Source organism: Poromitra crassiceps (genome assembly GCF_964638095.1).
Source record: "Poromitra crassiceps genome assembly, chromosome: 20".
NCBI classification, from domain to species: Eukaryota; Metazoa; Chordata; class Actinopteri; order Beryciformes; family Melamphaidae; genus Poromitra; species Poromitra crassiceps.
Window position 1 is genome coordinate 15,005,841 of NC_139637.1, and position 14,146 is coordinate 15,019,986.

Sequence of the window (14,146 nt, forward strand, 5' to 3'; positions counted from 1 at the left end):
CCTATGTACTCGTAGAGCGTGGTGCTGACCCCGGCCAGCAGGGACAGCGTGATCAGGTCACCCAGACTGGCAGCGATGGGCGTGGCCACATTGTCAGGGTTGATGCCCACCTTCCTGGAGCCGATGATCACTCCAATCATCACCAGGCCTACAGAGTGTGAGAGGATAGAGAGGGAGAAGAAATGAAACTGAAACCACCTTTATTAGAACTTATGATACCAGTACCAGTACCAGTAGCCCTATAGTGATAAAGATGGCAATAGAGTAGTTCATTCGATACCTTTTATATAGTATATAGCCATACTTTTGAACGTTTTAGTGGCATCTTGGCACATTGAAACTGCCAACTCTGTCACATACACAGTGCTAAACGTCACCACCATAGACCGTACGGGTTGTAGCAGAGCCGTGTATATAGGAGAGAACATCTCCATTCACTCCAATGGACCAGTTTTTTACTCTCAAGAGTTCCAGGAAGTAAGGTCCTGGATTAAGCAGCACTGTCGAGTTGCAGCAAAATGGACAGTTTGTGTTGTACTTTGAAAGTTGTTGTTTGTTTTTAGAATCAAATTGTACATTATCAGCTTTATTTTAGCATGCAAAAGTAGCGCGAGACCCCTTCCTGGCTGTTCATTGGCTAATGAGTCACGCATTTTGCTCCTCCGCTGACGCCACTCTCTCTCTCAATTGCTCTGGGTTGTAAGCTGCTGCGGTAGTGTGGGCCAATCACACGGCACATTAAATCGAAGAACGCTTGCGGTGATTGGCTGCGAGTAAAACCAAACAAAGTCTCTCTTTTTTTCTAGATCTATGTACAAAAAGGATGGAATGTAGCCACGTATCGTTTGACTGGAGAAGTTTTGATACTACTTAGTACTGGGTTATTTCCATCGATACCTTAAAGGCAGTGAGTGGCGATAGCAGCCAGTTCTGATGACAGGCCCGGTTTTACAGGGGTGCAAAAGCACGCATTGCACCCTTATTTTAATTGTCTGCATGCTCAGTTGAAAAGAGTGGTATTTTTTTTAATAAATGCTGCAGCTGCACACTTACTGTTTAAACTTGAACTATAATTGTTGTTTTTCTTTGTTCTTTGATGTGAATTTATGGCTTTTTGGCACCTATATGTAACCTTTTAAGGTTGGGATAATTGTATTATCATTATATGGTCCAAATATTTCAGTAAAGCACTTGATTTATTATTTATTATTATTATTATTATTAATAGTTGACGGTCGGAGAGACGACATCCAATACGGGATGGGATTAGCACCCCATCCTGGCTCTCTCGTGAGGGAGAAATCCACAAACGCTACGGATTAGCCTCCTGAAAATCTGCGCAAAGATCGGCGCGGCCTGGGGTCCTTCAGGCTAGAGCGAGGTGCTCGCCGCAGGCGAATGACGTGCAGCGCACAGGCCTTCTTGAGGCATCCTCTCTGCCCATGGTAGGGTTGCCTTTTCCCCGGGAGGGTCTGGTGAGACGTAGGAGGAGCCCGGCCTGGAGTCACCCACACAGGGCCTAGACCCTCCATGCACCGAAGGGTCTTACAATACTGCGGTGTAGCACTAAACTCTATTGCAGCGGATTGGGTGTGATCAACCCTTCAGCAGGCAACGTTGCAGACAGAGTAGTAGGGCTGATCCGTGAGCGGCTGCTTCTGGGACGCGGGTCGGGGTCTTAATCGGCCTCGGCTGGGTCTACTGGGCGAGGGTGTATGATGTTGAGAGACCTGAAACACCTTACGACCCCAGCTAACATCACTGATGACGCGTCCCAGCGCATGCTGTAGCATGTATTTTAAATCTATTAATAATAAAGAAAAGTGGTTTGATCAAGTTGAAGTTGCTTTTTCATTTGCGCAACATAAATTACGGAAATGGTCATGATCTTGATCTTCATTTTATCGCCATTTTGTCAGGGTGCAGGGAATGCCAATGTTTCTTCCTCCAAAGCAAAAGGCACGCCAGAAGAAGTTTGAGAACCACTGGTATAACTGATCCAAACATCATCATCATCATTTTTGTGCCAGTCGAAGTTCAGTCCAATTCATTTGCGGGACGCAAAATGGGCGAAGGCGTCCCACACAGGTGAGGTGACCAACCTAAGGAGAGAGCGTCCCACACAGGTGAGGTGACCAACCTAAGGAGAGAGCCGCTACGAAGGCGGTGATGATACTGCTGGCGCACAAGACGGCCGCCTGGTCCAGTTCGACCCCTCCTCGAGAAACCGCCCCCAAACACACGGCCGCCACCGCCGCCAGGAAGCCCACCACCGTAGCCTGGACCTGCGTATGGAGAGACAGAGAGCATGTTGATGTGAGTCTGGACCTGTGTATGAAGAGACAGTCCAAGTATCGCGATATTAAAAAAAAAAAAAAAAAAAAAAAAAAAAAAAATTGCAGGCCATGCCATGCCAGGCCTCTGCATCTGGTGATTCCCACCCCTAATCGATACTGTATCGATATTTCCCATATCGATCCGTTCAGTAACACTCAACACTCAGTAGTTTTGACTAAATTTGTCCACTAGCTTATCAGTATAAAGTGATGTACATATTATTACACTACCTGGGTGGTACAGTGTGTTGTACTGTATCTTTAGCTCTATTATTTAATTTTGAGTAAATTCTGTAGAATATCGCAATATATCGCAATATGTATCGCATCGCAATATATCGTGATACAATCGTATCGTGACCCAAGTATCGTGATACGTATCGTATCGTGAGATCCTTGCCAATACCCAGCCCTAATTAGGTCTGAAAGTGGAAGTAGGCTACTGGTTATTATAAAGCTGTTTTAGCATTAGCATATAGCTCCTCAGGTGCTCAGTGGTAGAAATGCCTGTGGAGAAACTCTCTCCTGCTGAAAAACAGAGTGGGAGGGGAGGGGACGGACAAATGTGATGTATGGTCAATTTGGAACCTTACTGACATTGCGTGTGATGATACTGTGGGGAGCCAAGTGTTTTTTTGTGTGAATTTATCCCTCCCATACTAAGAAATCACCACCATCATTATAATAATTAATCATTTCCATGTAATGTAACCGGAAAGTATTACTAGTGTACACTGGACAAAATAGGACACACCTTTTTATATTGGATTTTTGTCAACAACTATACAAAATAAAATTGTTCTTATGTTACATTACGTGGACGGTTATCAACGGAGGATTACTGTAACAATTAATTCCATTACACCCCCCCCCCCTCCCCCCATTAAACCTAGAAAAAAGTCCATATCCTACCAGGGGCAGTGTGTATTTATGATAAATTGTGATATGACAGACAATACATGCAGCAATGGAGAAGAGATGCGTTGGTCTGTATGCGCACTTTCACTTTTGAAACACCTGCTTTAATGCCATGTCCACACGGAGACGGAAGCGATCTCTTTTTTTTTCGTTTAAGGAAAGTTTTCCATAAACACAGAATCGTTTCAAGAAATGCGTGTATCCACATGAAACCACTGAATACCACTGAAACCGCTGTAGTATATTTGCCAGGCCGGTAAGTGGCGCTGCCACAAAGTACACCAAAAACAGAGAATAAGACAATCTCGTCAATAATGGCATCCAACCACTAGGGGCGCACAGTCTATAATGTGTATCTCACTGTAGCGAGCAGCTTAAACCCTTGGCTTTGCGGGGAGGTTTGCCATGTCGATGAATAAAATGATTAAACCTATACAGGCAGATGGTCTCCCTGTAGCCTACAATATAGAACGTTAACTATCGGTAATGTTCCTGATATCATCCACTTCCATGATCTTTAGACATATGTTGCGAACACATCCCAGCGTATTGGCCGCTCCTGCACATCACAGCACAGGCTAAATGATGCAACATAAATATACATTATAAACTCATGGCATAAAAGTGTTTTTATTGAAAAAGTGGCGTCAAGTAAGCTAAAGTCTTGTTGGAGTGGACACGAGTGGACATCACAGTGCAACCGTGTGGTCGTCAAACCTCTCACTTCACTATTCACGTTGTATTTGCGAGGGTTATACTGTATATAGAGCATCCCGAGTATGTCCGTTACACTCAGGGTTTACATTTCATTTCATTTTGTCCAATATTAAAATATTCCAGAATTGCATGTTGTATTAAAAATAAATATTATTTCTATCTAACACATTTAGCCTGATTTTGTTTGTGTTATTGTAAAAACTTAGCCGCCGCTAAACCTTCTGGGAAATATCCGATGAAGGGAGGGGAGGGGTGGATGGGTAGAGTCAGCTGTGGAGCCCTGAGGATGTTGTACACGCTGTTCTCCGTGTCCACTTGTTGCTGACGGTGGTAATAGAGGAGCATTATATTTTGCTGCAAGAGCCCGTTAAGGCTCAGTAGCTGCTGTAGCACGAACGCTAGTGCACTGATTGTCATTGTTGCTGGCGGAGAGAGGTGGGGCTATGGCGTCATCGGTTCAGGAAAGATGCGTATGGGTTGTAAACACGGAAATGCAAGGGTGGCGTCTTCAGATTTATTCACTCTGGGACCCGGTTTCAAAAAATGAGCGTATACTCCCAGAACGTATACTCCCAGAACGCTGGTTCCGTCTGGACGAAACGTCTATACGAGAAAAAACGTTAGCGGATACACCTAAACTCGTCGCCGTGTGGACATGGCCTTAGAAGCATCTGGTCCACTGTAACACCTACGACACCTTGCCAGATTCAGAACCAGCACACTGAGTTGGCGCTTGGCAGCATAGATACGTTACCTGTATCAGCGCTAGGTTGCTGCACACCATGGTCCACTGTTTATCTGGGTCATCCATCTGACCTGTGTTGGCCTAAACACACAAGAGAGATATAGCAGAGAGATATAGCACTAGAGTAGGAATATAAACACCAGACTGGAAGACAAATTTCAAATCATTCAAGTTATACACATCTAACAGCATTTCAAAAATGCTAAAAGTAGTTATAAATTACTTTTAAGCGCAAGTTATGATCATAGTAGTTTACATTACCTGGAATATAACACACATTATAAAATGGCTCTCTCAAATCAAGCAATCTGATTGGTTCACAGCCATTGTATAAATCCAATAACCCACTCCAATAACCCATGGCCATGGGTTATTGGTTGCCATGGCAACTCTCTTACTAAAAGCCTTTGGTTACCTCAAAAAAAACTAATGGCGGAGACAGCTGTCAGATCCTTGTGAATCGATCTTCGCTTATAACTTTACTAATACTTCGCAGAAAATTATGTTTTGTACAAGAATAGATGCGGGCTAATGTCTTCTTTGCAAAAAAAGGCTGTTAACCCCGCATTTAACCCCGCATTTAACCCCGTAACGTTAGTTGGTGTCGGGCTTTGCAGAAAGCACTCAGCTTCTCAGCAAGCGCTGAGAATGCAACGCTGCGCTCGAGCTGCCTGTCGGGCTTTCCAGAAAGCTCTCAGCTTCTCAGCAAGCGCCAGGATTGGCCAATGTCAACTTCAGTCTCCAGAACGATCCAATCAAATCACCCGCACGTCTATCTTCTTGCTAGAGGTCCCGCCTTACAGTAGTGTTTCAAATGACTCTATCAGAATACCATGCCAGTTGGACTTATAGTATTATTATTATATTTATATTATCATACTTGGAAACTGTTTTATAAAAGCAATATAGCACTCGAGCAGCGTGTGTTGTGGCATATATCCCGCTGATCAGTTGTTATCCCACTTGGCCTGCGGCCTCGTGGGATAACAACTGATCAGCGGGATATATTTGCCACAACACACTAGCTCTCATGCTATATTGCTTAAGTATATTGGGGGGAAATGTAGTTGATTTCAGACTTAGGTCAAACATGAATTAATTAGAACTCGTTAATATCAAGTTAAGGGCCCATTCAAATGGGCCCCTTGTCCCTGCATGAGCAGTCAAGCACAGAAACAATATCTGAATAGATTTCATTTCAGTCGTTCTAATTTATTCAAAGTATCATGTTACTCCACATCATGTTGCTTCAACAAACACCATTGAATCTAGTCTGACCAATTAAAGCCACCATGAAGGCAGGCTGCCACGGTGGCAATGCAACCTAGGACTGCTAGACGTGCAGCTGAGGCTGTAGCGGAAAAGTACTATGTGAGGTTTCCTACCAAATTTCAATCAGAAGGCCGGCATATTTGCATAATCTGATCAGCCCGTGACGTCAGTCAAGTTTAAGTATGACATCAGTTATGACGTCAGTTCATCTCTAGTACATATAGCGAGGGTTCTACGTCGCCTCCCTCTCTGGCGGATCATAGCAGCAGCTGGCCTCACGGCTGTTCATCATCTCGTCTGAAGCTGTCCTCTGATGAAGCTGTCGTTTCGCCCCGCCCACCTCCCCAGTCCACCACCAACGAGTCTTGACTCCCAAAGAATCCCCCACGGGGGGGGGGGGGGGGGGGGGGGGGAGGGGTTCTCTATCCTAGCCTATTCACATGCCCTCCTCTCACCTCAAGAGGAGCGCCACCTGGCAAGGGAGTCATACGCCAAAGTAGTTGCCATGCTTGCTATTTGCTAAATAAAGCCGCTTGTTAAATCTTACTGACTGGCCTCTCATGATTGAAATGGTTTTATGGCATCGATTCGGAATGAACTGATGGGAATTGAAAACAGCTGCAAACCCTCTTATGTTTCAGGGGAATTAGTCAAGAAGACATGAAACAAGCACGGTCTGATAGACCCTTTTCACGGGTGCCATTTTGTGTCAAAAATGCAGAATAAACACAGGTGCAAGCAAAGCACTAATGAGGGTTTTTTTCAAATTCCAATCATGGAAGTTGGAAACCCTCATTAGTGTTTTGCTTGCACCTGTGTTTACCCTGCCTTTTCGACACAAAATGGCCCCCGTGAGAAGGGTCTATTCTGTTTTAGTCTCGCTGGCCAGCCTCCTCTCCCTTCCGTCCGAGGAGTCTGGCACCGCAGGTCTCCATAGTGGGATTGCGATGGGCGGCGCTTAGCGGCAGTGCCCTTGGAAAATAGTTTCAAACAATCCAACTTGCCGTTTTCAGCGTGTAGCAACGAGCTAGCGTGTAGGTTTCTGCCGTTAGCTTGCTAGCTAGTTAGCGTTGTTGTTTTCACTGCGGCGGCAGGGCACTATTTACAGCGACACACAGGGAAGAGGGAGCGGAAGCCGCTCTGATTGACATGGTCGGAGCCAATGACAGAGCTTGTAATAAGCCGGGGAGCGGACATCCGGCTGCCACCGAAACAGTCGCTCCAATGGGAGAGCAGAGTAGTAGAGCAGGGGAGGGTTTATCCCAGTTATGGAGACCTGCGGCGGCAGACTCCTCGGACGGAAGGGAGAGGAGGCTGGCCAGCGAGACTAATTCTGCTTAGGAAGGCAGATGGCACGTGCAAAGAAGCTGAACGAAGACTATTTCTGTTCTTTGGATTAATAAAAAGAACCAGAATGTAAAACGACATAGCGTGAAGGAAACATTTGTAACGACGATACAGTACTCACAGCGGTGGAGAGGCGAGCGGCCAGGGTCATCTCCAGGTTTCCTTTGAGTCCAACCAGCGCCGGCACCAGGATGAACACCTCAGTGATCACCTTGAACACTTCCCAGTGCTGAAAGACACATACAGGGAATGACATACTCATACTGTATGTATGGACAGTCACACAAAAACACACAGATACACATCCGCTACAACGTATTATGACTAGGGATGTTCGATATTGGCTTTTTTACCGATATCCGATATCCGATAATGTCCAACTCTTCATTTCCGATACCGATATCAACCGATATCAACCGATACCGATGTAAGCGGGCTTTTTTTCCACCAAAATTTCACGTAACAAGTTACATAATGTAGCTTAATGTAGCTGAAGAGTTTAATATATAATATGCATGTTGTGTTAAAGTTGGAAGTGTTAGAGAAGCGAGCTTGTGACCAGAAGGTCGTCGGTTCAATCCCCGGGACCGGCAGGATAAATCTGGGTGGGGAAAGTGAAAAGGCAGCGCTTGCCCCTCCCTCATTACCACCACTGAGGTGCCCTTGAACAAGGCCCTTAACCCCAACCGCTCCAGTGGAGCTGCTCAGTGGCCAACAGATCAGACTGTGGTTGTACTGGTCAGCTTCCAGGTATGAATGTCTGTGTGAATGTGAACAGGGCACTCCTGAAAAAGAGAGCATTGCTCTCAGTGAGACTCCCCCTGTATTTAAAAAAAAAAAAAAAAAAAAAAAAAATGATCGGCATGAAAACCGATACCGATATTTTCCGATATCGATTTTTTTATGCTAATATCGGCCGATAATATCGGTAGGCCGATAATATCGGACATCCCTAATTATGACCATTGATGACCATCATCACAGTCTCACCACTCATCATCATCAGTTCTTCCTCACCAATACTGTGAACACTACAAGTCATCTTCCTCAATATCATCCTCAGCAAACTCTTCACCACCATCATCAGCATTATCAATACCATCACCGGTTTGGAAAAGTAAATTAATGTATTATTACTATTAGGAGTAGTTGGCACTGCCTGCAACTGACGATTATTTTCACTTTGTCGATTAATCTGACGATTATTTTCTCGATCAATCGATTAGTTGTTTGATCTATAAAATGTCCGAAAATGTCGATCAGTGGTTCGACAAAGGCCAAGATGATATTCAGTTTAATGTCGTGGAGTAAAGAAACCAGAAAATATTCACATTTAAGAAGCTGGAAGCACAATTGGCCGTGTCTGCGAGTGGGCAAGCCAGATTTGGGGTATTTGTCTTGGTCGCTGCACTAGCGCCTCCTCTGGTCGGCCGGTGCGCCTGTTCGGGGGGCAGGGGAACTGCGGGGAATGGGTGTAATCCTCCCATGTGCTACATTCTGCCAGTGAAAAGAAGCGGATTGTGACTGTACATGTATCGGAGGAAGCATGCGCAACTCTCCCCAGATCGTCAGAGGGGGTAATCGATTAATCAATTAGCCTAATCAATCCAGCTCTAGTAATAGTAGCAGCCTAGTAGAAATATCATGACAGTTTAGCCCTTTAAGAGGGAGCCAACAAGCTGTCAATTGAAGGGGTAAATATAATTATATCGACTATTTCATCATGACCACCATCTTCTTCATCATCCTTCCTCACCACCACAAACCTTCTGACCCACAGACAACCTAAACATGTGTGCTAGTGCAGCAGTTAAATAACCCAGTAGCCTACTTTCCCTCGTTTATCCACATATCTCTGAGCATCGCCAGCGCCACACCACACGCCATACTGCCAGGTTCACGGAGTCTAGAGCCGACGACGGCATATTTTATGACTACAACTGCAGCTGGCACTCCCGCGCTGGGCTGGATCTTTAAATAGATGCAGGGACAGCTCCTCCGCCAAGGCAGCGAGGGGGAGGCGGAGCAGAGGCAGCGAGGGGGGGGGGTGTTTGGCAGGGGGCAGATTGGAGTGGTAGTTACGCAAACATTTCTGTTCTGGACGCAGAAAGTGTTTTCTGGCAATCGCATTTAGGGTTCAAAAATCTCTTCAGATGACTTCTGAAGAGAAATGGACCCAATGGTTTAAAACTTGATGATTTAAGAGTCGTTTAATAACTTTGAGTGACACCCAGAAAAAAATGCACAAATTTTTACAGCCGCTGCTTTCCCCGTGAATGTGGATGGGGGGGAAAAAAAATTGGGCCGCAGGGTGTCGCGTGACTTGCAATACTGAGCTTGGCCACAACAACAAATTTGAAGCAAGGGGGAGACCTGACGCTTGATGAGGCGTGTGGGGGGGATGGAGGGATGAATGGGAAAGACTTGAGGGATGAAGGATAGAGCTGTGTGTGTGTGTGTGTGTGTGTGTGTGTGTGTGTGTGTGTGTGTGTGTGTGTGTGCGTGTGTGTGTGTTGGAGTAGGGGCGTCTATTTATACTCACTGCTCTCAGGTTCTGGACTGCTGTCTAGCTGACGGCTGTCATGGTGGGAGGCTATCTTGGGACATGGCCCACTTCTGTTCAATGTGTGCTGTGCTTCAATCTGATGGGCCAGAACCAAGATAACTCTGCATACTATGTCTCTCACTGATATACAGTTATATGGTATATGTTGTATTACTAAAAGTACTGTAAAATGTAAAAAACATATGTTTTTATTATGGGGCGTCTGGGTAGTGGAGGGGTCAAAGCACTCGCGTACTCCCGTGGAGACCCGGGTTCGATTCCTGCCGGTAGCGGTGGTGGCGCAACGACAGATTGGGACAGATTGGCAAAGTACAATTGGGAAGAAAATGGGACAAAAATCTGGAAAAAAAAACTCCATGTCTGTCCAGACTCGCATTAACGAGCACGGTGACCTTGAATTTTGACCTTTGGCCACCAAAAACTAATCAGTTCATCCTTGAGTCGAAGTGGACGTTTGAGCCAAATTTGAAGAACTCCCATCAAGGCGTTCCTGAGATATTGAGTTAATGAGCATTGGACGGATGTACATACGTACAGTAGATATTAGCAATAGTGGGGCCACCACAACGAGAAAATCATCAGCATTGCTCGTGAAAATGTAAAAATAAAATCAATCACAATACATTAGTAGTCATTAGAGGCACTGTGTAGAATTTGCAGTTTCGTTATTAGAAATTAACCAAATAAGAAATATAGCAAACACTGTGGTGTAGGCCAGCAATTTCTTATTCTGTTTACCCTTCATGTCTGCTTTCTTTGTATCTACTATCTATACTTTCAGTCTCGGCACGGGCTGTGCACTGAACTGTTATTGTGCACTGATATTGTATGTCTGATAACATATACCTTATATGTTATGTATTGCACATATTCTATTTTATGTATTACTGTACTTATGTAACCTAAACTAAAACTTCGCAAGAACAGTGCATTTTCTTATAACTCCTCTGATATCTCTCTCTCTCTCTCTCTTCCCCCTCTCTCTCTCTCTCGCTCCCTCTCTCATCCTCCCACCATTTATTAAGTTAACTGTTCGATTGTATCCCGAGGCTCTCTCTCTGTCTCTCTCTCTGTCTCTCTCCTTCACATCTGAATGTGATTTAGAAAGGAGCACATTAGACAAGGTTCCATCTGTTGAACACAAAACAGCCCCGCCAGGCCAGCAGGGACACAGCTCTGAGACTCAAACTGAGTCAATATTTCCATCTATCCATCTATCTATCTATCTATCTATCTATCTATCTATCTATCTATCTATCTATCTATCTATCTATCTATCTATCTATCTATCTATCCATCTATCTATCTATCCATCCATCTATCCATCCATCCATTTATCCATCCATTATTTTCCCTTGGATATCCATAAGGTTTGACTGATAATATGTACCAGCCGTGACAGCATGTGTCTGGTATAATATTGTTTTCACCTTGTGAGTCTGTGTGTGTCATCATGGCAAAAGTGGTCCTGGAGACACCTATTGTAGTGGGACGTTTTGAGTACTTTCTTAGGTGATTATATGTCTGTTTTTCTGTCTGTCTGTCTGTCTGTCTGTCTGACTGTCTCTTTGTCTGTCTGTCTGTCTGTCTGTCTTTCTGTCTGTCTGTCTGACTGTCTCTTTGTCTGTCTGTCTGTCTGTCTGTCTTTCTGTCTCTCTGTCTGACTGTCTCTTTGTCTGTCTGTCTGTCTGTCTGTCTTTCTGTCTGTCTGTCTGACTGTCTCTTTGTCTGTCTGTCTGTCTGTCTGTCTTTCTGTCTGTCTGTCTGACTGTCTCTTTGTCTGTCTGTCTGTCTGTCTGTCTGTCTTTCTGTCTCTCTGTCTGTCTTTCTGTCTGTCTTTCTGTCTGTCTGTGGACAGAATTGTCAATGCGATAGCATCAGAGCGTGCAAGATGCACGAAGGCCGAGTTCGAAGATGGGTGTGGTCGGAGCAACGGGGGCGGAAGTAGGGTGCCACAGCTTGACGCCCCTGGCCCACATTGGTTTCAAGCCGCAGGTGTCGCGGCTGGTGTGATCCGATCACAAGATGGTCTCTAGTTTGTAAAGACATTAAGACCTAAGGTCGATACATCCAACTGTCAGTCTGTCACATCTTCATCCAGAAGAAACGATTTCCCAGAAGTTACCCCACTTCTCTGAGGTCAATCCGTCCAACCATTCACATATCCGTCCATCTATCGATCAATCAATCATAGGGGTGGGACGATATTGAACATTTCATGTCACAATTGTCCTGTCCAAAATAATTGCGATTAATAACGATGTTATCGCGATAATAATCATCAAAATATGCTTAAAACTCTAAAACATACTGGAATCACTTTACATGACGTTTTGTCAAGAAACAAATACTGGGGGTGTTGGCCCCCCAGGGCAGACACCTTCCTCTGGCAGGTTCTGCTGGTGGAACCTCATATTTCTGTCATTCCTTATTTTTGAACCCGTAATATTTCCACACAAATAAAACAGGAAATCAATAGGACCGTGACTTGTTAGTGAGCTAAGTTAGACAGCTCATGAGTCGGGACGGTATTCATTCTCATTTGACGATATTCACGATAATACCACTAATGGTAATTCACCATGATACAATAATCTTGAGTTTGTTGCCGCGATAGACAATAATATTGTGTATTGTCTAGGGGTGGGTATTGGCAAGGACCTCACGATACGATGCGTATCACGGTAGATGGGTCGCGATACGATTGTATCATGATACATTGCGATACAATACATGTTGCGATATATTGCAATACTCAACACAATTTACTCAAAAAAAAAAAAAAAAAAAAGCTAAAAATACAACACGCTGTGCACCACCCAGGTAGTGTAATAATATGCACATCACTTTATATTGATAACTTAGTGGTCAGATTTAGTCAAAACTACTGAGTGTTGAGTGTGTTTACTTAACGCACTGAAATAAAAAGTATTCTTATTGTGTCACTGACCACACGGCTGTGCAAAAAAATCGATATGGCAAATAGCGATACAGTATTGCAGAAAAAAGTATCGCGATATATTGCTGTATCGATTTTATTGCACAGCCCTAGTATTGTCCCGCCCCTACTCAATCCATCTGCCCACACAAGAACCCCACAAGCGCTTTCCCTTTGGGGTATTCCTACTTGTATGAGGTCCATCACGATGCCGGCGGAGACCAACCCGAGCCCTGACACCAGGTAGGGCACTAGGACCTGGGCGGCGATCAGCCAGGAGCTCTCCGGTAGGAAGCCGTGCTCCGAGCGGGTCAACTTCCAGGTCACGCCGCGCAACTTCCTGCCCTGGTAGCGCAGCTCCAGCTCCAGACGAGTCACCACCATGTTGGATGACGGGCAAGTGCAAGTGCAAGTGCAAGTGTGCAAGTGCAAGTGCAAGTGTGCAAGTGCAAGTGCGCAAGTGCAAGTGTAAGGGCAGTGAGGTCACGTGAAGCAAAAAAAAAAAGAAAAAAAATCTGAAGAGGAAACCAATCTATGTTTGCGTCCTTGGTTACCACGGTATAAAAAAGGCCAAGGACAGATGTGTCCAGCAATCACCGAGGCTTATCTTGAAGAACCGAGAGACGGGTTGATCCAGTTTAAAAGGATTATGAAAATGATCTGCTTGAAATCTGCTTGAAAGTTGTTCTCCTCATTCTTGGACTGCACACAAGTAAAACAATTGGCCCCATATTATTAACCCCTTGACATCAGAAGTAAATTGAAGAAGGAATCAATTGCACGCTCTATTTCGCCATTGCGAGTTATTTCGCGTTGTTCAGTTGTGAAAGTGAAATAGATGAAATGAGACTGTGTTGTTTTCTTTGTTATAATTAATTTTGTGCAAAAAGAAATCCAAGTTGAAGAAATGAACTCGAGAGCAAAGCGGCGCGACATCTTTGTCCCGGCGGGGAGCGAGTCACTGCCGATGAGGGATCCATTTGTCAGCGCAAGCGGGGGGCATATAATCATTCACAGCAGTTCTTCTTCACGGGTCACAGTGTTCTCCGCAGGACCTGACTTCCTGGCTGACATAATAGCCTCTCAAAAGCGGTTTTTCCTCTCCGCTCTGCATAAAATACCACGTTAAAACATCTGAGGGGCAAAGACTGTCGCTTCATCACGTCGCCAAGCGGACATTGTTATTCAGGAGAAGCCAAAGCCATTAGTGTAGAGGAGCGTTTGTCTTGACCTGTCTTGTTTAAGTAAAGCCTAGTACGAAGGCTCTGCTTTTCCTCTGGCTGCTGCTGCTCGGACAGAAAGTCAAT

General features: G+C 44.9%; 1 protein-coding gene across 1 annotated transcript in view; it reads right to left on the bottom strand.

The window, feature by feature from the left end:
* The window catches only part of LOC310794617 (solute carrier family 41 member 1-like), a gene marked incomplete at both ends in the record, with an annotated part of 40,328 nt that overhangs the window by 17,374 nt on the left and 8,808 nt on the right, over window positions 1-14,146 (bottom strand). The window contains 4 exons of the mRNA XM_083656605.1: window positions 2-148; window positions 2,141-2,285; window positions 4,726-4,797; window positions 7,457-7,564. Of these exons, the coding sequence (XP_083512731.1) occupies window positions 2-148; window positions 2,141-2,285; window positions 4,726-4,797; window positions 7,457-7,564 (472 nt within the window). The remainder of the gene's footprint in view (window position 1; window positions 149-2,140; window positions 2,286-4,725; window positions 4,798-7,456; window positions 7,565-14,146) is intronic.